Here is a 24237-nt window from a genome sequence, read left to right on the forward strand (position 1 = left end):
GTGTACTATTGCAGATGCGGAGGACGAAACAAACAGGAAAGACAGTGATGATTGGGGGCCGCCACAATCTGTGTGGAACCTGAATCGGAGGGAACCAACATTGGAGGAAAGAAAGCAATACTTGCCACAACTGGGTCTGGGGACTCATTTCCTTGAAGAAGTTTATTTCGAAAACTGAATCGTGCACTGCGGAAACAGAGACAGTCGTCGTAACTCAGCAGCGGCGAGGAACCCGCTGTAGCTTTCCGAGCCTGTAGGTTTCAGCGGGCCTTGTTTGATGTTTCGACAGACGATGTCAGCACTAACGAACCCACTGCCAAAATCCTTAACACACTAGCACTGGGCGGTTCGGGGCAAAATAAAGGTCTTCGAAGTGCTAAAGTTGCTTCTAGAGCAGCCAATTGCTACTTTCGTTTACTGAACCTGGCCGAAGTTTGTCAGATCTGTGGCCATTCAAGTCCAATGTCGTCAATACTATGTGAGAGGGTACGCAGCATACTGGCCCACGTTCAGCCGTAAGCCCTCATAAGCGACCAGGTAGTGGGCAGAACCCAAAAGGACCACAGCGCCTGAGTGTCAGGAGTTTCCTGGTCATGTCGCATTATTGTGTCGCAAAAACACCTGCACAAGAGTGGTAGCATACTAAACGAGCAGACGTTGGGGCCGAAAGACCGGCATTGCTGACAAGGATAAAAAGTCCGAGCAGGAGGATTTGTAAAGGGTCTCAGGGTTTGGCCGACAAACGGCTTTTCCAAGAGCTCGATTGTGTAACAGGGTTTGGCTTGGGTGATCATCCCACTCCGTATAGGCAGCGGAGATGGACCTAGCTGAATACTGTACTCCGCACATATGTACATTGCATAGCCACAGTATCTAGGTTAGTTTGGCAAAGCTCTGAAGCGAGACAGAGGCAGCTGAACTCGCGCTGCACGTCCATTTGGTGTGCCTACCTTGAGGTATGTACGGGCGTGACGTTGATCAAAGCAAGCGAGCGGCTACTATTCGGAACCACGCTTGTTGAGTGGGCGTCAATCGCAGGCCGCATTCTGACAGTTCGCAGTACCGCATGTGAACGCCCACCAATCTATGTTGCAGGTGGTTACTTAGGGAGCCTCCATCTCCACCGTCCACTGACGGCCCCGTGATCAGCTAAACGCCGTGACCATGTAACAATTGGGGTTAAAGTCTTCCTGGTACAAGCACTTCGAAGACTTAGCATAATTTTAGGGATGTGGTTTGGCGCCAATCATGGACGGAATTCTGCATAGTATTTGGAAGGTCTTTTGTCCCTAGACTAGACTAGTCTAAGGTTAGATGATGCTGGTTCATCTTTGGATCATACTTTGAATCAATGCCCACTCTGCCACGATAAAGCAACTACAGGCGGGGTTTCGTATGTAGTACGGAGTAAGTAAGTTAGTGGACCGCTGGCGGACAAGGCACAGAAGCTTAAAAGTTTGTCATCCATACATACAGCAGGTCAATGCTGGGGCCGTTGATATTTCAGGCGTCACGGCATGCATATCGCCTGCAGCTGCAGCACACACAACCTGCATGGTTATCAAGATTCGAAATACCGATTGCCCAGGTCTTCAAGCCATGTGCTGTTGAGCTGCATCCGAACTGCATCCTGTTGGTGTGACCTCAATGCAGCCCCCCTGTATGACATGACATATCCTAGACACAGATAAAGGCACCAGAACAACAACAAGAACAACAGCATTGCTAAGACCGGCCCAATTTCTGGGTGGTACTGGGAGACCGCTTCGTTCCTGAATTGGCAGAATGTTGATGACGAATCGCGTGGCTGTACATACCTGAGTGGCTATTGTACGTAGCTGAGATTTCTCCGCAAGGCCTTATCCTAATTTACAAAGTCCCGAAAGCCCAAAGAAAAATGAGAAAAGTACGGATAGATACTCCATGAAGCTCTTGGCATGGTGTATTTCAGGCTTGACGTCCAAAGGTCAGTCCCTCGAATGTCCGTAGTAGCGGGGGCCTTGCAGGGGCAAGGCCTCCAATCGCCCCCAGGACCTGCGTACGTCGTCAGCTGAAAATCCCCTGCACTTCGGATTTCGACAACTTTATTCGCTCTTGGCTGGTTGCGACTGGTTATTCTTCCCAGAAACGCCGTCGCGCCCCCCGTCACAGTCAACTGGGTTTCAGCGATGGTCGTCTGCTTTGCATGTTTAGATAGATGGTATGGCTTCAAAGTCTCTTAAAGTCTGATCAATCGAAGGCAACGTTAGCCGTGGCAAGATGTGTTATGCGGTAGTATCTTACCCATGTGCGCGTAACTCTTCGCCCCTCGCAGCTCGTATCTCTCAGCGTGGCGATCAAGTATCATTGCTTTGCTCATAGAACGTTTTGTGCGTTCAGTATCGATGGTGCTTGCTTCACTGTATCATTCTAACCTAGGTTAGATATTGGAATGTGCTTGGTAACTTCTAGCCTGCTTGTCTGATTACATGGCGCACAAAAGCGGAGGATGCTCACGGTATCGCGCGGGATAGCAGTCAATAAGTTACTTAGACAGCCAGACAAATTGAGTCGACTTTCCTGATCTGGTCTCTATCTGTATCTTCATTTTACGGCTTCGAGCAGATCCAGAAGACCGGTAACGAATCACAGCTCGTTACAGCCTTATTTCTGGACAGCACTGGAGATCTTGCCGTGATTGATCAGGCTGGCTGCGTGATCCAAGAAACAGCCGTCGATTGCTGCAAAATATCCTGGACGGACCCCGAGACCCCCTCCACATATACCCCACACCGCTACTGGCTTGTTAGTTTTGCCCAATTCGTGTACGGATTACGGATAGTTATAGATTGCAGCTTGAGATATCGTGCCAACGACTCGTATCTTTCATGGGAAAGTGATCCCCCATATGCTTGATTGGGCGTTCTCTGCATTGGAGGCAAGCTTGCAAGTAGCCGATGTTCTGGTGTTCAGCCACTCTACTTTCACCAAAGGCCCCGGACGCACATCATTCTCGAATTACAGAGCATCTGCTTCACCGCTCGATGAAGTCTGACTCAACCCTCATTTCAAGTCTGCCGTCCATAGTACCGCCCCAAAGTCCGCAGGCTACACATCTGTATCCACCACACTGGACGCGATCCACATGTCTACAACGCGATGAGGACATACTCGTGTTAAGTTTCGGCGGCAATCTCTTGGCATGCTGACGCAGTTGGGTCCAAAGTTCACCGCCAGTGCCGACACTTACGGACGCATGCAGGAATGATAGAGCTCTATGCATTTCTCTCTGGCGAATCATTTTAACGCCGCTGCTTAACGTATAGCTTTGTCATATTTGCAATGCCCATTCGGAGCTCCATTTGTCGTCAACCTGCAATTCTCATGCACGCCGGCGGCAAAAGTGCGACACAAATTCATCAACCAAAACAGCGCTTACTCCCCCAATCCCACCCAACCCCAGTTTCCGTCTTACCCGCGCTATCATGGTTGGTAAAAGTGTCACTACCGGAGTGGGTGGCATCCTTTGCAGCCTTGCGTCGTAGTGTTCGGAATCGACTCACATGACGCACTGGCGCCAATTTGGCCGCTCGGAATTCTGTCCAAAAGATCCTCAGCCCTATGGCAACTTTGGTATTTTTGGCCGAGCGGGACGTAGATCAGCTGCATAAGGTTCCCGATCTTTTCAGCTGCGCCGTCGTATACACTTCCTCTGCAGCCGATTGGACGCCTTCCCCTGAACTGTCCACGTTGTCACATGCAAAGCCCATTGCTCAGGAAATGCACAAGCGCAGCAGCTCTTCCAAACAAAGCCGGAATGAGTCCTGCATCACAGTCAAAGCAGACAGTCTGGCTTTGATTATGAATGATATCATGATTCCAACCAGCAGGAATTATATCCTGGCTACGATCCTTGATGATGATCATTAACCCTTGTCGTTGATCATTCGGGGTTGCATGCCAACGACATGATCCTACAAGGCTGCAGCTGACAGGATTTGCTCCCTGATCATAGGCCGGATTACGAGTCCTCGCACCTCGAACCATTCGCCAGGAGGGTATATATTTGCCTCAGTCATCAAAACTTGTCAGGCTCGACTTTCATCATTCTCACAATAAGTACTTTTGGCATTTTCTCCCCAACCTCCTCGGTGCTCGTGATGACGCAGACCCAGTCGGCGACCATCTCACTGGAAACACTTCCGGTTGTCAAGCCTTGATCCAGGGGGCTAGATTCCATGCCAGACTTGTATCTCCTCTCAAGTGGACCAGCAAAGAAGCTTCTTACGAGATTGTACTAAGCTGCCGCGCCCGTATAGCCGGCTCCGACTCTCGATAGGTGTGAGCTTTCGGTCTTTCTATGGCCTAGAACACAATACTTGCACCAGTATACTTGAGGTGCATTTCGTCAAACCCTGGTGACATATACTCATGCCAAGGCGCCTTAGTAAGGATTGAGCCGTGATGACCACCTTAAGTAAGTCGCAGCCGGTACCGGTCGAGACACCAACTGCAGATTTGGCTATTTTACATTGGCATCGTGATGAAGACTAACTGGTTTTCGTAATAAACGCTCATCCCATTTGAATCATATGGATCGGAACGCAAGGAGCAGCCCGGTCAGATGTGGCTGCACGATTGTCGAAATTGCGACGTCCTCTCCATCTGACTCAGTTCAGTGATTGATATCGCATGTCATCTCCGAGCTGATCATCCTGACTATGGCTATACCTGATTACACATCAGAGTCTTCAGACTCAGCGATAATTGGAGGTCTGACATGGAGTCATCTCGATGTTCAGGCCGTTAAATCCGCCGCCGAGCATGTGATGAATGCTTTACACAATTCCTGTTCACTTTACGCAACATTCACCCTTTTGGGATTACCCGACGCCCACCGTGGCGTACAGATCAGTTGATAGCAAAGTGCTGCGGGTACCCGCTGCCGTGTGCCCAGAGTCAGCCAGACATCGCTCTAGCCAAGCTGACACTGCATCTTATATCGTAGGTTTTTAGTCTCAAACCCGGAACTCAAGCCATATCTTTTATCTTTTTCATGGGTTTTCTTTCAACCGGGACGGTTAGATTATCCGCGCTCGGATACCTGTTCTTGATTTTGTGTATCACCGTGCATATCCGCTGCTACTAAGACCAGCGCATCTCTCATCGATTGGTAAGCTCGCATAATGAAACTGCTTCCGGATTAGTCAGAGTCTAGATTAAGAAGACTGGAAAGTGCGGCTCTGTGAGGTAAGACCGGGACCGGAAGCTGGGAGATTTGGGGGGAATCCTAACGAGTGGTTGTTCCGCTCGCTCCTTGTGATGTGAAATCCTGATCAAGGACCTTGATGATATTATCTCACCATGCAGGTCAAGTGAGATTGGGCATGAGTACACCGATGAACGGGTAAGTTCTTTGAAGGGACTTCGAGTACAGAAACTGGGAGTATATCGGTGTCTCTGGGTATTTCGGTAGGCAGTGTGAGATAATGGTGCCGAATGCACCACTCGCTTGCTCGCTGATCACAGGGGGAAATTGGGACAACTTCGGACGCTAGAGCCGTTTCCCATGTTCCACGGCCTGGAGCGGTACTGCCCAATGTATATTGGTTTCTTGTCCGGGTCTATGCTATCGAAAACTGCTCATCGTAGTGTGGCAAGCAGAGGCAAATTCGCGTCCTTTGTTCTCTCTCATGTCCCCATTGCACGTGGGGTATGAGTGCTAGAAAACTAAATTCTAGATTCTCACGAGCGCTCTCACAATTGCGAAATCTTGGCAAAAGGAGTGAGTTTCGATATCGAGTGCTCGGGTAGCATGCGCACCGACAAGAACAAAGAACCAGACAATCAACAAAGAATGATGATAAATCAGCTCGGTCATATCAGAGTCATGTGACAATACCGTATTGACTCGTTGTCAAGCTTGCCTGATGCTCTGAGTATCGTCTTCGAGTACTTTTTGCCTCCCAGAAGCTATTGCTCACGTGTGATAATCAACTAACCCTGCCTGCCCAACATGAACAATTGCTTTCACAAAATGCATACATTAAATTCCTCGTGACGGGAACTGTTGTATTGGTAACTTCAAAAATGGGTGCACTCATCAAAGATTCAGCGCGGCACCTGATCATGTCGGACAATAGTGTATATGAGGCCACGTAGTGAGTCAGTTTTGAGTGGAACCGTCCACACTACTTTCATATTTCAAAATCGGTGACCATTCTTAAGACTTCTCAAGTAACCCCATCGGGATTTCAAGGTCTTGTTCCCCCGAGCAGAGCGAACGATTCTGCACCCGCCCGAAGCCTCAAAGCCAACGCCGGACGCGCCTTCGGATCCCCCTATCGACATGGCAGCCGGCTCCTCATAATCGCGGCGGAGCTTGCGGTGCTCCTGCTCTGGCTCGTGCCGCTGCTCGTCATAGTCTCGCGGCCCCGGGGCCAGTTCACGGTCCTCGATAGCGTGCAGAGGGCGGCCCCGGAGAGCGCGGAGGAGGACCGCGCCCGGGTCGCCTTCTTCATAATCTTCTACTGCGCGCTGCTCGTCGTGGTGACGAGTTCTGTCCCGTTCGCGCTGACGGCTATCTACTATTTTTCGGACGAGAAGAATGGGAAGGTCGCGGGGAGATGGCTTGATAAGGTTGTCGCTGGTAAGACCTCGGAAAAGGCGTGGTATTAAAGTTATTTCAGTATGACCATGCACAAGGTGGTAGCGCGAAGGGCTTGCTACTATGCCGTTAGTGTTGGTGGTTCCGGTGTAGTTGAAGAGGGGATTATGAGTGGGTGGACTCTAGACTCTAATCATATTTGAATGTCACGCTGTTTGAATCAAAATCTACTCAAGTGAATCCGATAACATTGTCAAAAGTCTAAAACGGAATGTTTGTTTGTCTACATGATATGTGGATGTTTCTGGTGAAACGATTCTCCTGTCGAAACAATAGCTAGTCGGATGCTAGCATGACTGAATTAGCAGCGGCTCGTAATATAACGTAGCTTTTAGCACCTGCAATTGTTTCCCATACACTGTGATATTCTCCGTCGATGACTTTGAGCCCCAACATCATCTCGCGTCCAAGCCTTCCAGCCACGAGGCAATCCACGCAACGCCTTGCAGCCCGTAGCTCGTTCCAAGCGAGCTGAAACACACAGCAACTAACGCAAGCCGCCGTCACATCGCGTGCTGGTTTATCCCTCAACCGGCTTTCAGTGTCAGCTGGCCATGGGCTACCGAAATATGCATGAATGCTGCGGCCCGGGGCACACGTGCTCGTAGTTCGAGAGCAAAAAGGTCACGATCTTCCCAAGCGACGGGCGATCAGCTTCCAAGGCGCGCATAGGCGTGGTTCTAGTGACAGAAGCGCGCGTGACCCGTCACGCATGAATAGTCATATTCGCATTGTGCGCCATCTCCATTGAACGAGGAGTTTGGCGCGTGGCGCATTCTAGAAAGCTGAAGCAGCTCGTAGGGCAAGCGCGCGCACGCCCAATGCCTTCCTTCAGCAACTGGCGGTCTGGATCTCGATTAACGTGGCGTTGTCAAATACCAGCGAGACGTTGTAAAGGGTGTAAGGGAAATATCAACGCTATTTATCTCTATCTGGCGATAGCAAGTTGAGTCTATAATGCGCCTCCGCATGGGTCCTAATGATTCAGAAACCAACTCTCTGGACAAATGTTTCCAGAGCCCATTATTTCACGCCGCGCAAAGTTGCGCAGAACCAAAGAAACCGTAACGCCTTCTCTATGCAGATATGAGCCGGCCGATACCGTCACCCTATTTATATCCAGTTGGCCAGTGAACACTCAATTAAGCCCGGTGCTTGTCGAGCTACTTGCTGAGCTTTCTACCAGTTGAAACCTCGCCGCTCTTTGTGCTCTTGACGCCCTTGACGCTCTTTGAGCTCTCCGCCTGTTGAACACTCGACGGCACAAAAGGTCCAAACCAAAGCTTCTAGCAGGCTCACTCTAATCCAACCGATCGTCGTCCTTGTCGTCCTCGCTGTCCCATTCGGCCTCGACTTCTCCTGTCTCCGCCTTGCGTTTCGCATCCTCTACCATTTCGCGGTAGGTACTCCAGGAGAGCATGAGGAATGCGGCAATGATTGCGCCGCAACCAACTATTGCCACCTTGCTCATGCCCTCGCCCGTCCTCATCCAGTCCACAATTGCGACAATGAATATCGTCAGAAGGGCGGCAACGGAGCTCAGAACAGGGCTAGTCAGGCTGATGAGAACGAGGAAAGATCCTGCGAACGTGGCGTTCATGATCACGCTGTAGAACAAGTACCACGCAGCCTTGCCCGTGGGAAGCTCAAATGTCTCAATGTCCAACCAGTGTAAGAGAGGCAGGGGAAGCCAGAGCACGGTCAACGTGAATGTTCCGATGCAGCTGCCAAAAGTGTTGGCGAAAATCATTCCCCTCGTAGCGCTGATGTTCTCCGGCGGACAGGCCCATCTCTTGTACAGTACCTCATAAAGCCCGTAGAGGATGCTACCGCCACCAATGATCAGATTGCCAAGGAGCCGCAAGCTCGCAGCAGGACCCTCACCGGCTGCATCATCTTCCTTGCTGTCTCCATATGCGACGGCCATAACGCCAGCGATAGCGATAAGGACCGCAAGGCTCTTGTCGAGCCGGAATTTCTCCTTCAGAAGCGGCACACTAAAGACGTAGGCGAAGAAGGCAGAACAGTTGTAAATGGCAGTCAAGTCACTCGGGCTCGTCATGTCGACCGCCACGTACCAGCTAAGCCCGGCGACAGTCAGGGAGGTGGTGATGAATGCGGTGGTCCTAACCAGATAAGGCCAAGGACTCGTGGTCGAGATATGTCTGGGGACGTCGAGCGTTTGGCTCCGGACCATCTGTGCCGTGCTCTTGACCAGGTATACGTGCCGCCTCCAGAAGGTTGGCCACGGCGTGTTCCAGTTCTGCACTCGCAGGAAGAGCAGCTGCGCAGGCCAGAGCAGGGACCAGGACCCGTGTGTCAGGTAGAGCATGCAGTAGGCCTTGTTCCATCCGAGATCTTGCTGCACGATGGTTCCCAGCTCGGTCTGTACGACGAAGGACACCAGAGACACGAGGAGGAATACCGCAGCCAGCATGTACTTCTTCTTTGCTGCCATCTGCGCCTGCATGTCGGGGGAGCGGGATCGCATGGTGGAGCGCCTCGAGAAGTTGGGACGATGAGCTGGGGGTGTGTCGGGCAAGGGTGAAGGCGTCCGAGAATGGTTGTAGCGTGCGCGGCCTCGCTCCTCGTCTATCTGAGAGAGCAGAGGCTGCCCGGAGCGGTGCGGCCGGGGCTCCATGTCGTCTGCGTCGCTGTCGTATATGTCGAAGCTCGAAGGATGCCTGATCTTGGGGCTGCTGAGGGCGGGGGACCTGTCGTCGTAGGCAAAGGACAGGCGTTTATCGTAGGCTGGAGTGCGGCCACCGACGGTATCGGTCCCGCTACCGATATAGTCCTCGAGGTCGTCGGACTCGGCTGAAAGCGTAGAGAATGCGGGTGACGGCTCGGATCTGGCAATACGGGAGATATGAGAAGGCAAGCTGGGCGGCGGTACCCTAGATAAGCGGATGTTGTTTGAAGGCATAGTAAGTAAAAGAGAGACTAGAATTTAAGACAGCGAATGACAGAAACTGCAACACAAGACAGACGCCTCGCCGAACTGCAAGCCACAAGTGGAAGGAATGGGTATGTACTGGATGCAGTAGACTAGATTAGATTTACACGTGGAGGTTGCGATATGCAAGTTGGCGAGTCCGTCTGCCTCCTATCCAGTGATTCCCTATCGCTAAGGGGCGCTAAAGGGGTCCCCTGACGGGGTCTGACGGGGGGGTTCTGACGGGGTACCAGCACCGCAGATTGGGGCCAACCCCAAGATGACGCGCAAGGACAAGATGGCCCTTGGCAGGGCATGGCGGCGCACCCTGCGACCCGGTTTACAGTATCTTATCGCGCTTGGCTCGCTAAAGTCGGCTCTGTCGGCCGGCACAGTCAGAGCCGAAGTCGATATCGAAGTCGAAATCGATGTCCGACACCGAAATTCAATTCTTGAACGGAAAAGAGCGAACAATTACGCACCGTACGACACTCGCCTGCTTTATTTCGTTTCGTCCCCTGCCTCGAAAGCATTCTGCAATGGTCGCTGTTGACTTTGTATTTGCATGCTTACACGTTGGAAGTAGCATTTTGATGCTGACTAGACTAGCCTAACCTTAGTTTGCACTAACCTTAGTCGGTCTGGACTCTGCTCCTGTACGTGCTGGCCGAAACCCAGTGATAAATGCCTGGATTTAGACCATCCGCCTGACTAAGGTTAGGTAGGCCGGCTTCGTCTATAGGCCCAGAGCCAGTAACTTCATAAAGGCTGCTCTTCATCCTGCGCTCCGCTAAGACCATCAATATTGCGAGAACACCCTACCGGACGATTCATCATCACTTGTTGGCTATCGGTGATTACTCGTCTTATCTGAGACACCAGGTCTGCTCTCACAGGGAAGTGAGTGCATCGCCAATTTTGTTGTTCATCTAAATCCGTCACCATTCTTGAGCTGAAGCCACGCGAGAGTCGAACCTATGAATTCAAGCTTTGAATTTCTATCGTAAATGCCCGTTTGACACGGAAAAAGGAGGCTGTGATGCGCTGGTTTTACTCTCAGGCATTTCTTCACATGTCCAAGGTTGGTGCGGTCCCGCCATAGACGACCTATTGAACGCTTATAATCCTTATTTTGCGAATGAGCTTATTGTAATCTCAAGTAAACATGACGATTCGTTTCAACTAGAGTCCCGTTTAAACCGACAACGCCGGGCGACGTCAGGACAGGTCGAACATGCCACCGACTTCCAGGGTCGAAATGTTGAGATCAAATCAGCCTTCTGCCAATGCACCGCCATTACCAATTCTCTTGCGACCAGCATAAGCGGTATAGAACGTATTTACGAACAAGGCCTCAAAATGCCAGTGGTAGTCCGTTACCGATGTGCCAGTGCCTTCGCGACAATATTAGGCTTTCCCATTAGTAGGTAATAATACTAGCTTAGGGATGTAGGATACTATCATCGCACTACAAACAGCACAGTGGGCTCAGAAGAGGGACAGGCTGGAACTGTGCCAGAAGCTACGTTCGTCTATCGCCGGCTATCATAAGAATGTCTAGTCAGCCGTGAATACCGGTATAGCTGGGCTTACCTTGGGTGTGAGGCTTTGCGAGATGTTTACTTGCCGCTGACGCGAACGCGAACTCGTGAATATTAGGAGCCCAGCTTCAACACCTTGACACTGGGAGATGATCACCCGGGATTGAACCAACGTCGTCGACAAGATACCCGCTAGATGTTCGCCCCGACATGCATCTGCGCTATCTACCTCTAATGTCTGCCCATATGGCACTCGTCCTGGTCACTCAAGCAGAGGAAGAATCGGTAGGTGGCTCGCTTTGACTGGAAAAGATATTTGCCCGGCGATAGACATGAAACGGCATATTGTTGGGAGATATTACTACGCGCTGCAAAAGTTGAAGTGACTTCTGGGCTGGCAAGCATTGGGAAGACTTTGGCTTCAACAGCTGAATTGAAGTGACATGGAGCTTCCGAGATCCGGAGGCCGAGCTGAAGTTCCTCATTCTGACGAAATGTAGCAAATCCCATCCAACAACGCATATTCACAGAGGTACGCCAACATGCTCACTCGGCTTTTGGCCAGTAATTACCATCGGAAATCCTGTCGTAAGCAAGGACTTCACACGCCAGATCTCCGATGTGATCATCACCTGGAGTTAGCAACATAACCAATCGATTGCTGAGGTATTGACTGCCCGACCATTTTATCGATTAACATCCGTTGGGACAAAACTTCATGATGATTGCTGCGATTATGGCCGCTAGCAGGGCAACAGTAATATATATACTGATATTTGTGTGCCTACGTTAGATGGGACGCCTTTACCGGCAATATGGGCTTTTGCTAAATCGCTATACCGTGAACGTGGATCATGTTCCATTCCTATACCCAGGGCTGAACCAAGAGTTGAGAGCCTTTGTGAAAAGTCTTCGCGAGATGTAAATGTATAAATGCTGCTAATGGTGTCCATGTTGCCGACTGGTCGAATGACTATTGTACGACTTGGACAACTTAGAAGAAGACCTGCACCGCATTCGGCAATAAGACTGTTATCTGCGACGTTAAAACCCTGGCCCCATCGACTCTTGTGATCCGGCGCTGGGATGCCCCTCATTTGGGGGTTGAAGCGGGGTCGAGCGACGTCAAGCACCCTTGACGTCGATGTCGCGATTGTCCATTGCCCCCATCATATACTCCGTACTGTACAGGCTTATCGCCGAACAATTGCTCATTCCGACCAATTTGCTCGTTCTACCAGATGGAGAGTATATAGTATATAAAGGCGCCATCTTCTCCCTCCCGTGCCCAGCTTTTCGTACCACACTTCTACAAACTAATCCAGCCCGCTGCCGTCTAAGTGAACCTTAGTCTAGTCTGTTCAATAAGTAGAGCAGGCACCTTCCTGTATATACCACTTATACAACTAAGCCCCCCTTCCGACCAACCCCCCGAACACAAAACCACTCAAGATGCCTCTCCTCCCAACCTCGACCGGCCAGCCCCGCGTCATCCTGGGCCTGATGACCTTTGGCCCGTCGACGAAGGATGGCGCCCGCATCACGGACATATCTGTGTACAACTCGGTGCTGGACAAGTTCCAGGCGCGGGGCTACAACGAGGTGGACACGGCACGGGTCTACGTCGGCGGCGAGCAGGAGGCCTTCACCAGGGAGGCAAGGTGGAAGGAGCGTGGCCTCACCCTGGCGACCAAGGTCAAGTACCCGAGCGCGGACGGGGACCACGTCGAGGAGAAGGTCATCGAGAGCGTCGAGAAGTCGCTCAAGGAGCTGGGCACGGACTGCATCGATGTGAGCCCATCATTTTCCCCTCCTATTTCTTTCCTGCACCCCCGTCGCTACGATCTGTTTGCGATATCATGCCCGAAAGACAAAAGACTGACACGTGATCCCCCTTCCTGCAGATCCTCTACATCCACGCGGCGGACCGCGCCACCCCCTTCGAGCAGACGCTCTCGGCGCTCGACAAGCTGCACAAGGCGGGCAAGTTCGTGCGCCTGGGTCTGTCCAACTACACGTCGTTCGAGGTGGCCGAGGCGGTGCTGCTGGCGCGGCAGCACGGCTGGGTGCGCCCGACCATCTACCAGGCCATGTACAACATGATCACGCGGGGGATCGACGCGGAGCTGGTGCCGGCGTGCCGGCGGTACGGGCTCGAGATCGTCGTCTACAACCCGATCGCGGGCGGCCTGTTCTCGGGCAAGATCAAGAGCGCCGACATTGACCCGTCGCGCATCGAAGGCCGCTTCGGCGGCGACAACCCTACGGGCGCCAACTACAGGGCCCGCTACTTCAAGGACAGCACGTTCCGGGCCCTCCGCACCATCGAGGAGGCCGTCTCCAAGCACGACGGCCTGAGCCTCATCGAGACCGCCCTCAGGTGGACGGTGCACCACTCGGCGCTGAAGGTCAAGGACGGCAACGACGGTGTCATCATCGGCATCTCGAGCCTCGAGCAGCTGGATGGCAACCTGGACAACTTGGAGAAGGGACCCCTGCCGGACGATGTCGTCGAAGCTATCGATAGGGCTTGGCTGATCACCAAGGCCGAGGCGCCGAATTACTGGCACAAGGACCTGGTGTACAAGTATGATACCGTGCAGGCTCTCTTCTCGCCGAAGAAATAAACGCAGAGCCAGTATATAACATGTAAGGCGTAAATGAAGTATACTAGAGAGGCGGGGATATGCAGCAGAGTGTTCTATGCATAATAGAGTGAAGTCGTGCCCGAAGATGTAAATTGTGCCAACTCCCCACATGGCGAGCTGTGTGTATTTCCCAAGTTCTATACTGGCGGCCTGCGCTTTACAACCAAACATGAACCAACCAACCTATGTCAACGTACTACGAGGGATATCATATACGTAGCAAAATATCAGCACATAAAATACACACCCCACCCCGACGGGCTTATCAGGCCTCAGGACTAGCCCCCTTACTCATCAGATAGTGTATAATCTCGTTCCTGCCCGCCTCCGTAGCCCACGCAAGCGGTGTTCTGCCCGGCCCATCCTGCGCATCTATGAACGAGCCGGCTTCGATTAGCGAGGCCATGATGCTCAGATCTTTTCCAATGGCTGCGATGTGTATCGGCAGTGCACCATTGTACCCCGGTGATGGCACCGACACATCTGCCCCGTGGCTTAGCAGGTAGGCAATCAGGGCGCCGTTCGATTTCGCCGTCGCTTGGCACAACGGAGTCTCGCCTTTCGATATCAGGTTGACGTCTGCGCCTGCATCTACAAGCATCTCCACGATCTCCTGCCGCCCTTGCGATACGGCGTAATGTAATGGTGTCTGGCTTGTCTTGTCCTTCTTGTCGACGAACGCGCCCCTCTTGCACAACAACCTCGTCAAGGGTGCGTGGCCCTGAAGCACTGCGCTATAGAGTGGCGTCCATCCGTTGTTGTCTGCTATCTCTAGATCGGAGCCGTAGTCGAGGAGCTGCGTGGCTTGTTCCAGATGCTGCCACATGACGGCTTCGTATAATGGCGTGCGCCCTCGCTGGTTCCTGGTGTCCAGATCTGCCCCGAATGCCAGGAGCGTCCGTATCGTCTCCATGTTCCCCATTTCCGCAGACACCTGTTTCATGGCGGCGTAGTGCAATGCTGTATTTTGTTCCCTGTCCATGGCGTTGACCGCTGCTCCGTACTCCAACATGAGTGCGACCAGCCCGTCGCCCATCTCGCCTTTGACTGCCCTGATCAGGGGCGTGCAGCGATCCTCGTTAACTGCGTGCATACTCGCACCGGTGAGTACCAGAGCCATGACGATCAGTATCAAGTCCCTGGATGCTATCTCGTCTTCGCATCGAAGCGCTGCTTCCACTTGGTTCAGTGCACAATGGATAGGTGCTAATTTTGAGTTTTTGGATGGCAGATTTGGATCGCCCTTCTCCGAGAGGGCTTTGCACACCATACTGTAGTCACCCTTGTTGATACCTTCGTGGAGCCTTTTGGCTACTTTGGATTCCAACCGGAAGGTCCTTGACGGTCTTGGTTTGACATTTGCCATTTGTTGTTGGATATGTGACCGGCTTAACTGTTTGGTCAGCGAGATGGCGACTTGCGGCTTGAGCTGCTGTGATACAAATGCCATTTTTTCGGTTGATGAAGATGGCAACAAGTGCTGCACCTGGATCTGGGCGTCTGCAAGAATGCCGCTGGTAATAGTAGTCAGTAAACCACCGGGTCAAATGCATCGCCAGGTCGTGAGAGCCGAGCGGGCTCATTCCCAAAGTTCACATACCTCTTCAGACAATCCATTATAATACTAATTGATGACCGATTCTTCCTCAGTGTACTCCTCGCGTCGTAGAGCGAGTCTTGAAGAATCGGTACTAGTTTCGTATGCACTAGTGAATCTTGCTCGGCAGAGTATCGTCGTAACCTCTGAAGTTCAACATCGACTTCACTCAGTGTAGCAATGATAGGTCGTACTAACACCTCAAAACAACTGCGAAGTTCGGCCCTGTTATGGTAATCTGCAACGCCGTCGCGCTGCGCTCCCGGCCTGACGAAGAACTCGAGTCTTTCCATGACGTCTTTGGTGCAAAAGCATTCAGCAGCCATGAATGAAAAGATCGAGCGGCTTATGCCAACGATGGCAGCTAGCTCGTCGAGGGTTTCAGCTGTCCGACTACATGCGGTGGCCGCGCCACTGGTCAAAGTGAGGAGTGAGACTGATGCAGCCATAGCGTCCTTAACGAACGTTCCAGATAGTAGTAAGCAAGGTTTCCTGCAGCATCTGCTCACTACAAGGGGACCGAGGGATCCGATCGAGGCAAGTCAACGTGAGGGACAGAGGCTCCATGTTTTATCAAGATGTCTTGTCCCGAGTTTTTGGATGAGACCCCAACGCTAATACCTGTTAGCATCTCTCAGCCGGTGCAAAGAGTAGCCGGGTGATACTAGTATGAACACGGCACCTGCTTAGGACGCCGGAAATTCCGTATAGGTATTGTCTAGACAAAACTACTATGAAAAACCTTACCTCTCTTTGCCTAGAGCGGACGGCTTCCAGAACCGAATGGTACGATGAAGGGAAATTTCAGGAGGCCCGTGGTTATTTCTAGCGTTTGAACTAAGACAACGTGGCGGCCACGAGGATGGCGGGGAGAGAACCCGAGACTAAGATAGATGCCGGTAGCACGAAGGAAAAGAGCTTTCGTTGGTTTGAATGGTCAGCTAAAGCCGCAAGAGAGGGTAGGGTCGTCAGCTTGGTTGCAAGCTATTGCAGTATTAAGTAGTTGGCAATCATGAAAAGCAATGTCGTGAACGAATAGATAGTTGTCTATGGCTGGCAGTACTAGCGCCATGTGGACTTCCGCAGGTAATTATGGCGATGGTTGAAGGCCAACGATGGGTACTAGGGGCTTCGTGAAAGAAAAATTTGAAACGTGGTGGTTGTCATGAATAGAGTTCATTTTGTGCATGAGCTGAAATCATGCTCTTTACCCTCTGGCCATGTCTCGCAGTGTGGCATTGGGGAAAGCCTATCCGAGTGTTGCTTGGAGTGGGGCAGGACTGGGAAGATGGGCTCCAGGTCTGCTTGGTGATCTCCCGTGCCACAATAGACAAGTGGAGGTAATTCCTGATCGAAGGTTCGGTAGCAAAAAGAATCATCAAAATGGTCCATGCTAGAATCTGCAATCACCCCAGAGGCTGAAACCTGGAGGTGGTAGGTTCAAAGAGGCACGTGCTCAGAAAACGTGAGGGCCACGTTCTTTGCTAGTCTGTCCCGGCGATCAGGATCAGTCCACGTAAGGTTCGCGAGAGATACAAAGTGCTTGGCTAAGCCCCCGTGCATACATATATCAAGTAGTTAGCCCCAGACAAGAGCGCCCATGTTTTCTGTATCAGTCTCTGCCAACAATATTCTGCCCAAGGATCGAGACAGTTATTGTAAGTCGCTCTGCAAAAATGCCACCCACCGACTTATAAACATACGATGTCTCAGCTTTTTCGGGCAGGTTCAATTCGACCAGGTGAGAGATACTGGGAAGTCTATGGCTGCTGGACGCAAAGTGACCTGAGTCTTTTGGGTCTAATGGTGGTATGTGTGTCGAGATTAGGACACGGACAGGATGGATAATTGTTGCTAGAGGTTAAATAGTATTCCTTGCTATCGTGGTTGCCGCTTAACACAGGCAGGTGCGTGCCGTGCTAGGTACACTGGAGTGCCAGCAGCCGCCGACTTAAAACTAACATTTACAATTGGTTGTCTACACGATTTATCCTGTACAGTACCAGAGTACATGTAGCATAATAAGGTTCAGTTCACCGTTCGAATTTCAATATTTGAAGTTTTCCTTAAAAGGTTAAAAGGCCTATTTTGGCTCCCGCACAGTAATTCAGTTTTACACACTATGTCTCCTAGTAGTAGGCTTATTAACAGCTGTCCTTACCATGAATTTGTTATAACCCCTTAATATCGACTCCAATATCTTATTCGCCTCCAAGGCTGTTGCCTCCTCTGACTCCCATCTAGTCAATGTACTAATAGAAGTAAGCGTAAAAGGATGACTAACTCCTATAATACGTTGCCTAAGACTTATACATTCTGCCATTAATCTCAAAGGCTTATTACCTTTACCTAGATCTTTCCATGTAGAAGCAAGGTTATTCATACTACGTAGTGTATCTGGATGATCCGCTCCGAGCTTCATCTTGCTCATCTCCATCACTTGCACCTCTAGCTCCTCTGCAGCGCCCCATCGACCTTGATTCCAGTACGTCGATGCCAGGTTGGTCATACTACGTAGCGTGTCTGGATGGTCCGCTCTGACCTTCGTCTTGTGAGTCTCCATGACTTGCACCCCTAGCTCCTCTGCAGCGTCCCATCGACCTTGATCCCGGTACGTCGACGCCAGGTTGGCCATACTACTTAGCGTGTCTGGATGATCCGCTCCGAGCTTCGTCTTGCGAGTCTCCATCACTTGCACCCCTAGCTCCTCCGCAGCGTCCCATCGGCCTTGATCCTGGTACGTCGACGCCAGGTTGGCCATACTACGTAACGTGACTGGATGGTCCGCTCCGAGCTTCGTCTTGCTCATCTCCATCACTTGCACCTCTAGCTTCTCCGCGGCATTCCATCGGCCCCGGAATTTCAAAACCAAACCAACTAATGCCATGGCATCTAATGTGTCTTCGTGTCCAATACCCCACAACCTTTTTCTTTCTTTCATCGCCTGAAACGCCATCTCCTCCGCTTCAATGCCATTCCCTATTCTCCATGAGTACCACGCTGCTTTATAAAGTACTGAAGCCCAGTCATCCAAGTCTCTTTCAGGCTTGTGTGATGCGGCCATTTTCACGTGCGGGAAGAGTAGCTGACACGTCAGCCAGTTCTCATACTCTCCATTAGGGAGCTCTTTATTCAGGTTTCGAAGAAACTGTTGCTGGAATCTTTCGTGGTGCCCATTTTCCCTGAGCCATTTCCGTGTCGCGAGCTGTACGAGATTGTGCATTGTAAAGCTCGTTGGGTCCTCACCCAGGTAAATGAACGAGTAGTCTCGTAACGTAACGATGTCGTCCTCAAAGACTTCAGCCAAACTCGATCGTGATGTGATGTCGTCATCATTACTTTCATTTTGGTTGTTACTTTTGCCATCACTTCCGTCATCACTCTGCTCCCTGCATTCTGGGATAGTACGGAGCAGACTCTCGTGTATGCCTTGCCGGTCGAAGAAGCTCATAAGCGAGAGCAAGTCCGCTGCGGAAGGTCTTGTCTGGCGGATATGGTTAAACGATATCTGCCATGTATCGATGATAGAATTCTTGGCTTCCGGGTCTCGCTGGAGTTCTCCTCCCTCCCGATTTAAGAGACTTTCCTTCTTACGATCATTGGTTTGAAACAGTTTCAAATATTGTCGCACTGAGCAACGCGATGCGCGATGAGAGATATAAGACGTTGCTTGAACAATGGCCAATGGCATAAACTCAAGCGCTGTTGCGAGCTCGTCAAAGCTACCATCATCTTCTTGTGGTGATAACTTCTTGCGAATTAGCGCCACCGCGTCTTCTTTCGCCATGGGTCCGACGGCGATGATGGCGCTGCCTTCTACTAACTTTCGTGCCACGTCACTACTCCTGGAAGTGATGAGGACAAACCCATTGGTACAATGCGGGAGGTAAGATTTCAATGGTCGCGAAGCTCTATCGTTAATAGCATTTGCTTGCCTATTTTGCCCAGTGCTGGGAGTGTCGAGAAGGAAGCTGGCGTCATCAACATTATCCAGTATGAGGATCCACTTCCTCTTCCTAGCATGTAGCCAGTCGTGCACGAGCTGAAATATGTCGGCATTTTTGTCTTTTCGCCCAGAGATTTCCACGCAGTTGGCGATATCCCGAAAGCTCTGTTCGTATCGAGCCGCGTTGCTTGCGTGCACCCAGAACACCCACGTGTCAGGGGATCGATCTTGGGTTCGGTATGCATATTCGATGGCGATTTGGGATTTTCTTTCAGTTGTTAGTTGTAAGTAATCGCAATGGGAATTTGCTTACCCAACGCCCCCTAAACCGACCAGCGCAGTCCAGGAATCTGGTTTAGTATGTCTTTGGCAGATTTGATCGAGGATGGCACCTCGCTCGACGAAGTCTGCATCGCGGCTAAAGGGTATCATAGCCAACGGACGAGGTGATGTCTCCACGTTGCTTGAGCAGACTCCTGCACCATTAGTAACAATATCGAAATGTGCCAAACTTGTTAATATTTACCTTGCGTATAGTTTTCTAGTTGAAGCGGCAATTCCGTCCCGACCTTCCCTTTCTTGTCAATCTCCTCTTGTAAGCGGCGGAAGGCATTCTCCCTCTCGCCGTAGTTGAATGGCATATACACATCAAAGATACCGAGGACACAATAGGCCATGTCTTCCGGGAGTTTTGTTTGACGTTTTGTCAGCCATGACATCCGCTCAACCACGCTTACATCTGACAGACGGCGCCCGCGGAGCACCTCGACCGAAATGCCCGTTATCTGTCGAATCTCTGCCTCGAGTGACTGCTTATCTCCCAGGCGGTGCCATCCGGATGAAAAGAACTCGATAGACATGGGTGCGACAAGTTCTTGGAGCGTCCAGCCCCGAGTGAACCATCGGCTTTTCCGTAGACCTGATCCACTGTTGTTGACATCAGACAAGTAGACATAACATCTCGTGGCAGATTTATACCATTGGAACATGGAGTTGATAGCCGTAGAGAGTTCTGTGATGTCCGATTTGTCAATACAGCAAGTATCCACCCAGAAGTACTCCAGACCATGGAGAGCAGCTTGGCGGCCGCAATACTGAATCTTTTGATTTCCCACCTTGTGATGGCCAGCGCCGTTTGTGATATCAGCAAATGTGACTTCATCCTCGTCCGCACCCCAGGTATGAGAAAGAATAGCGTATGGGGGAATATCGTCGGTGATTTCCGCCGTGAGCTTTAGCGTGCCGTCCGGCCGGCGCTGTAAGAGTCGCATAGTGGAGTAGATCGGGATAACTGCTACGGCGTAGTGTGGATTGAATCGCCGTGATATAAAGACCGAATCAACATTCTACACGAGGTAGTCGGTGGAACAAAACGCAGTAGACCGAGACAGCCTCGCCAACATGTAATTAATTGTACGAGCATTAATCGACGTAGAAATGCGGGGTAAATACTGCATGGCCAGCCGAAGCATAGCCTCACCATGGCCCTCACGAGATTGGCGTATGCAATTCAGTCAATGCCGTACGGCGGGAAGCCGAAAAATCACTACACTGTAGCCAACACCAAAGTGGCAGAGATTGGGGGATCAGTGGCCATGGCACAAGGCCGAGTATTCTGACCACGCAATGGACGGGGGTATTGGTAGCATTAGGTTATGAGGTGCCGTTCGCATTTGCTCGAAATCATAGCGACGCGAGAGCAACAAACAAGCTAACCTAGCAATGCACTTCCACCATGTAAAGCAGTATCTAATCTAGCTTAACCTTAGGTTAACTTGGTTATTATCCGGCGTTCAACAACGCAGTGGCAGCATACATAGTAACCTAACCTTAGTGAATTTGTAGTCCAGATCAACCCCGGCTGGACTAGTTCACAAAAGTTGGAGCATGGTCCGAGCTTCAGCCATCTACGCGGTTTCGCGTCGCTCGCTGCCCGCCGCCTCCTCTCGAAATGAATTGAGACGCGTCTTGCACATCCTGGGCGTCGAGATCAAGAGCAATATTGCGACAAGCTTGCGTGCAAGGATTATTGCGACAGTACCAGTTATACTGCTAGCATTGTGTCCATGAGTATCTAGCCAAATTTATCTCTGAAGGCCTTCAGGAACCAGGTCAGATGCTGCCTCATGCACCAAGGTCACGCCTACTAAGCTTGTCGTCGCCCTCGGGGCAGAACACCACATCACGTCGCGCGTTGCGTCGTATCACATCATAAACTTCAAACTTCAAACTTCACAGGCTCCACGTTGTCTGCGGCAGTCATCTGTCACAATGGTCAAGGCTGCGCCTGCACCAGTTGCTGCTCCGCCTACCGGCCCAGGCATTTACAGTGCCACTTACAGTGGTGTCAGTATCCATTGTCATCACTGAACAGTCCTTCCCTCTGACTCAATCCCTTTCCAGATCCCCGTTTACGAATTCCAGTTCGGCCAAGACCTCAAAGAACATGTTATGAGAAGACGGCAGGACGACTGGATCAATGCCACCCACATCCTCAAAGCAGCAGGCTACGATAAGCCGGCAAGAACACGCATCCTCGAGCGGGAGGTTCAGAAGGACGACCACGAAAAGATTCAGGGCGGCTACGGCAAATACCAAGGCACCTGGATCCCTTTGGAGGCTGGCGCACAGCTTGCCCACAAGAACAACGTCTATGAGCGTCTACAGCCCATCTTCACATTCACCCCGGGCGACCAGAGTCCACCGCCCGCACCCCGACATGCCAGCAAACCGAAAGCCCCGAGGGCGAAGCCAGCAGTTCCCAAATGGGCCCCGGCCCCGGCCCCGGCCCCTCCCCCTCCTCAGCAAGAATACGAAACCGCCAGCCAGGTCAACGAAGATGATACCCCTGACAACCTCACTGTCGCCTCGGCGTCATACATGGCCGAAGATGACCGCCCGGACATGTCCCACTACACCGGCCACCGCAAGCGGAAGAGGGACGAACAGATCCAGGATCTGACCGAGCAGCAGCACGCCATATACGGCGACGAACTGCTCGACTACTTCTTGCTCTCCCGCCAGGAAGGTCCCACGGTGCGACCAGAGCCGCCTCCCAACTTCCAGCCAGATTACTTCATCGACACGGACAGGAATACCTCCCTCCACTGGGCAAGCGCTATGGGTGACGTCGACGTCATGAAGCAGCTCAAACGCTTCGGGGCCAGCCTCAGCTGTCAGAACATCCGAGGCGAGACGCCGCTGATGCGGTCCGTCTGCTTCACCAACAGCTACGAGAAACAATCCTTCCCATCGGTCCTGAAAGAGCTCTTCGATACAATCGATGCCCGAGACGAGTCCGGCCATACCGTACTACACCATGCCGTCATGCTGAGAACCGGTCGAATTGTCAGCCACACCTGTTCGCGGTACTACCTTGACAACATCCTGAACAGACTCCAAGAGACACAGGACCCCAACTTTGTTCAACTCTTCATCGACACGCAAGATCTCGGGGGCAATACAGCGTTGCATCTCGCCGCTCAATCTAATGCCAGGAAATGTATTCGTGCTCTTCTAGGGCGGGGCGCTGCTACGAACATCCCCAATATGGAGGGCATCCGAGCCGAGGAGCTTATCCAGCAGCTGAATGCGATCAAGGAACCCAAGGAACGTGCACCTCAGCGATCCTCTAGTCCGTTTGCCCCTGATAGCAGGCGGCATGTTTCCTTCCGTGACGCTCTGACCGAGAACGTCACCAAGCTAGCCAAAACCTATCATTCTGCAGCTGCGAACACCGTTCAGAACAAGATCACCCCTTTAGTCCTGGAGAAGTTCGACGACCTGGCAGCATCCTACGACGAAGAGTGGAAGGAGAAGAACGATGCCGAGGTCGAAGCAAGACGCATACTTGGCAAGACACAGAACGAGCTCGCCGCCGTAGGACAAGAGATTGCTGCCTTGGAGGCACGACTAGAGCCAGACGAGAACGCAGCCAAGGCAGTGGGCGACTCCACAATGGCTCAGCACCAGGTTCTCGATCTGCTAGCAGCCCAAAGTCGATATCTCGTCCATGCCAATATCAAGCAGCAGCTTGCCCTCCTCAACGGGAGCACCGCTGCCCCAGACGACGACAACCCGGAAATCCGCATGCAGCTGGCGAACGAGCTACGCGAGGCGATTGGTGAGCAGAGGAAGATCGAGAGGGAATATGTCGACGCCCTGGGCCTGAGCGGTACAGGGGAGAGCATCGACAAGTACCGTCGACTTCTCAAGCAATGTTTGGATAGGCCCGATGCTGAGAATCTCGATGCTAACTTGGATGAACTGATCGAGATGATGGAAGAACAGCGGAGTCCCGTCGACGACGCGCCTGTCAGTGCCCTGCCTGATGGTGAGCGGATGATGATCTGTTAGGGCCACGAAAGATATATGCGGTTTGAGTGTAAGAATTGAAGGGGTGCCTGTTCTGGTTCGGCGTTAAAGGTTTGTTGTGGACTCTTCCGACGCAGAGATGCCGTGTCGTCTGCTGCTCGTTATTGTGGCAGGCCTAAGGTCCCAGGCGTTATATAGGCCTCTGTAGGCTTTTGCGTGATGAGCATTATTTATTCATTCTTCTGCCTCATAGTCAGTTCCAATTTGATGTGCAAAGCCGACTCTACGCCGATGGATTACATGGCACCCATGGATTGTCCAAAGGTGTACCTTCTTTTGTGCTGCAGTGGTCCGTTCCATTATACTTTCTATTTATGTTCACAAAATGAACCCGCTCCGGGAGATTCCGAATTTAACAACCCTCGAGACACTAGAATCGTGGAATCCGCGAGGCAGGGAACTGGCATCGCGTACTTGACGAGATGTACATAGCCTGCCATGTCAGAGACCAATACGAGGGAAGCCTATGGCCTTATGGCCACCCTTACGGCATTGAAACAGAAGAACAAATGCAGACAGAAACCCAGCCCTGCTCCACTATATAGTATTT

At 51.7% G+C, this 24237-nt stretch overlaps 7 protein-coding genes across 7 annotated transcripts; 4 read left to right on the forward strand and 3 right to left on the reverse strand.

The window, feature by feature from the left end:
• Positions 1 to 6069: 6069 nt before the first annotated feature.
• BKA67DRAFT_657976 (uncharacterized protein) lies at positions 6070 to 6657 on the forward strand (the record flags this gene model as incomplete). Its single annotated transcript, XM_046107200.1, has 2 exons — positions 6070 to 6123; positions 6208 to 6657. The coding sequence occupies 2 exons, from the start codon at positions 6070 to 6072 to the stop codon at positions 6655 to 6657; spliced, it is 504 nt and encodes a 167-aa protein (XP_045960355.1).
• Positions 6658 to 7946: 1289 nt separating this feature from the next.
• BKA67DRAFT_515391 (uncharacterized protein) lies at positions 7947 to 9287 on the reverse strand (the record flags this gene model as incomplete). Its single annotated transcript, XM_046097723.1, has 1 exon — positions 7947 to 9287. The coding sequence occupies one exon, from the start codon at positions 9285 to 9287 to the stop codon at positions 7947 to 7949; it is 1341 nt and encodes a 446-aa protein (XP_045960356.1).
• A 3287-nt stretch (positions 9288 to 12574) lies between these two features.
• Positions 12575 to 13749, forward strand: BKA67DRAFT_657978 (aflatoxin B1 aldehyde reductase member 3; the record flags this gene model as incomplete). Its single annotated transcript, XM_046107201.1, has 2 exons — positions 12575 to 12913; positions 13027 to 13749. The coding sequence occupies 2 exons, from the start codon at positions 12575 to 12577 to the stop codon at positions 13747 to 13749; spliced, it is 1062 nt and encodes a 353-aa protein (XP_045960357.1).
• Positions 13750 to 14347: 598 nt separating this feature from the next.
• Positions 14348 to 14623, reverse strand: BKA67DRAFT_490239 (ankyrin repeat protein; the record flags this gene model as incomplete). The annotated part of the gene is made up of 1 exon (XM_046096969.1): positions 14348 to 14623. A coding segment is annotated over one exon (276 nt), but the record flags the coding sequence as incomplete, so codon positions are not given.
• Positions 14624 to 17435: 2812 nt separating this feature from the next.
• Positions 17436 to 21035, reverse strand: BKA67DRAFT_622504 (uncharacterized protein). The gene is made up of 3 exons (XM_046105498.1): positions 19840 to 21035; positions 19627 to 19789; positions 17436 to 19581 (listed from the first exon to the last, which is right to left on the reverse strand). The coding sequence occupies exons 1-3, from the start codon at positions 20582 to 20584 to the stop codon at positions 17481 to 17483; spliced, it is 3009 nt and encodes a 1002-aa protein (XP_045960359.1). The 5' UTR covers positions 20585 to 21035; the 3' UTR covers positions 17436 to 17480.
• A 154-nt stretch (positions 21036 to 21189) lies between these two features.
• BKA67DRAFT_562644 (ANK-repeat protein MBP1) lies at positions 21190 to 23926 on the forward strand. Its single transcript, XM_046102621.1, has 2 exons — positions 21190 to 21659; positions 21717 to 23926. The coding sequence occupies exons 1-2, from the start codon at positions 21585 to 21587 to the stop codon at positions 23667 to 23669; spliced, it is 2028 nt and encodes a 675-aa protein (XP_045960360.1). The 5' UTR covers positions 21190 to 21584; the 3' UTR covers positions 23670 to 23926.
• On the forward strand, positions 23758 to 24228 carry BKA67DRAFT_255468 (uncharacterized protein). Its single transcript, XM_046095779.1, has one exon. It carries the CDS (start codon positions 23847 to 23849, stop codon positions 24117 to 24119), a length of 273 nt encoding a protein of 90 aa, XP_045960361.1. The 5' UTR covers positions 23758 to 23846; the 3' UTR covers positions 24120 to 24228.
• The last annotated feature ends 9 nt before the right edge of the window (positions 24229 to 24237 follow it).

The sequence above is a fragment of the Truncatella angustata genome, assembly GCF_020726525.1.
Source record: "Truncatella angustata strain MPI-SDFR-AT-0073 chromosome Unknown BKA67scaffold_3, whole genome shotgun sequence".
Taxonomy (NCBI): Eukaryota; Fungi; Ascomycota; class Sordariomycetes; order Amphisphaeriales; family Sporocadaceae; genus Truncatella; species Truncatella angustata.

Excerpts from the sequence above, each read along its gene's own strand:
- BKA67DRAFT_622504 (XM_046105498.1), bottom strand. The coding sequence starts at position 20,584 with ATGCGACTCTTACAGCGCCGGCCGGACGGCACGCTAAAGCTCACGGCG. Across the intron at positions 19,790-19,839 it reads ACTAGAAAACTATACGCAAG|GAGTCTGCTCAAGCAACGTG; the intron begins GTAAATATTAAC and ends CTAATGGTGCAG. Across the intron at positions 19,582-19,626 it reads GTCGGTTTAGGGGGCGTTGG|AAAATCCCAAATCGCCATCG; the intron begins GTAAGCAAATTC and ends AACAACTGAAAG.
- BKA67DRAFT_562644 (XM_046102621.1), top strand. The coding sequence starts at position 21,585 with ATGGTCAAGGCTGCGCCTGCACCAGTTGCTGCTCCGCCTACCGGCCCA. Across the intron at positions 21,660-21,716 it reads ACAGTGCCACTTACAGTGGT|ATCCCCGTTTACGAATTCCA; the intron begins GTCAGTATCCAT and ends ATCCCTTTCCAG.
- BKA67DRAFT_255468 (XM_046095779.1), top strand. The coding sequence starts at position 23,847 with ATGAGCATTATTTATTCATTCTTCTGCCTCATAGTCAGTTCCAATTTG.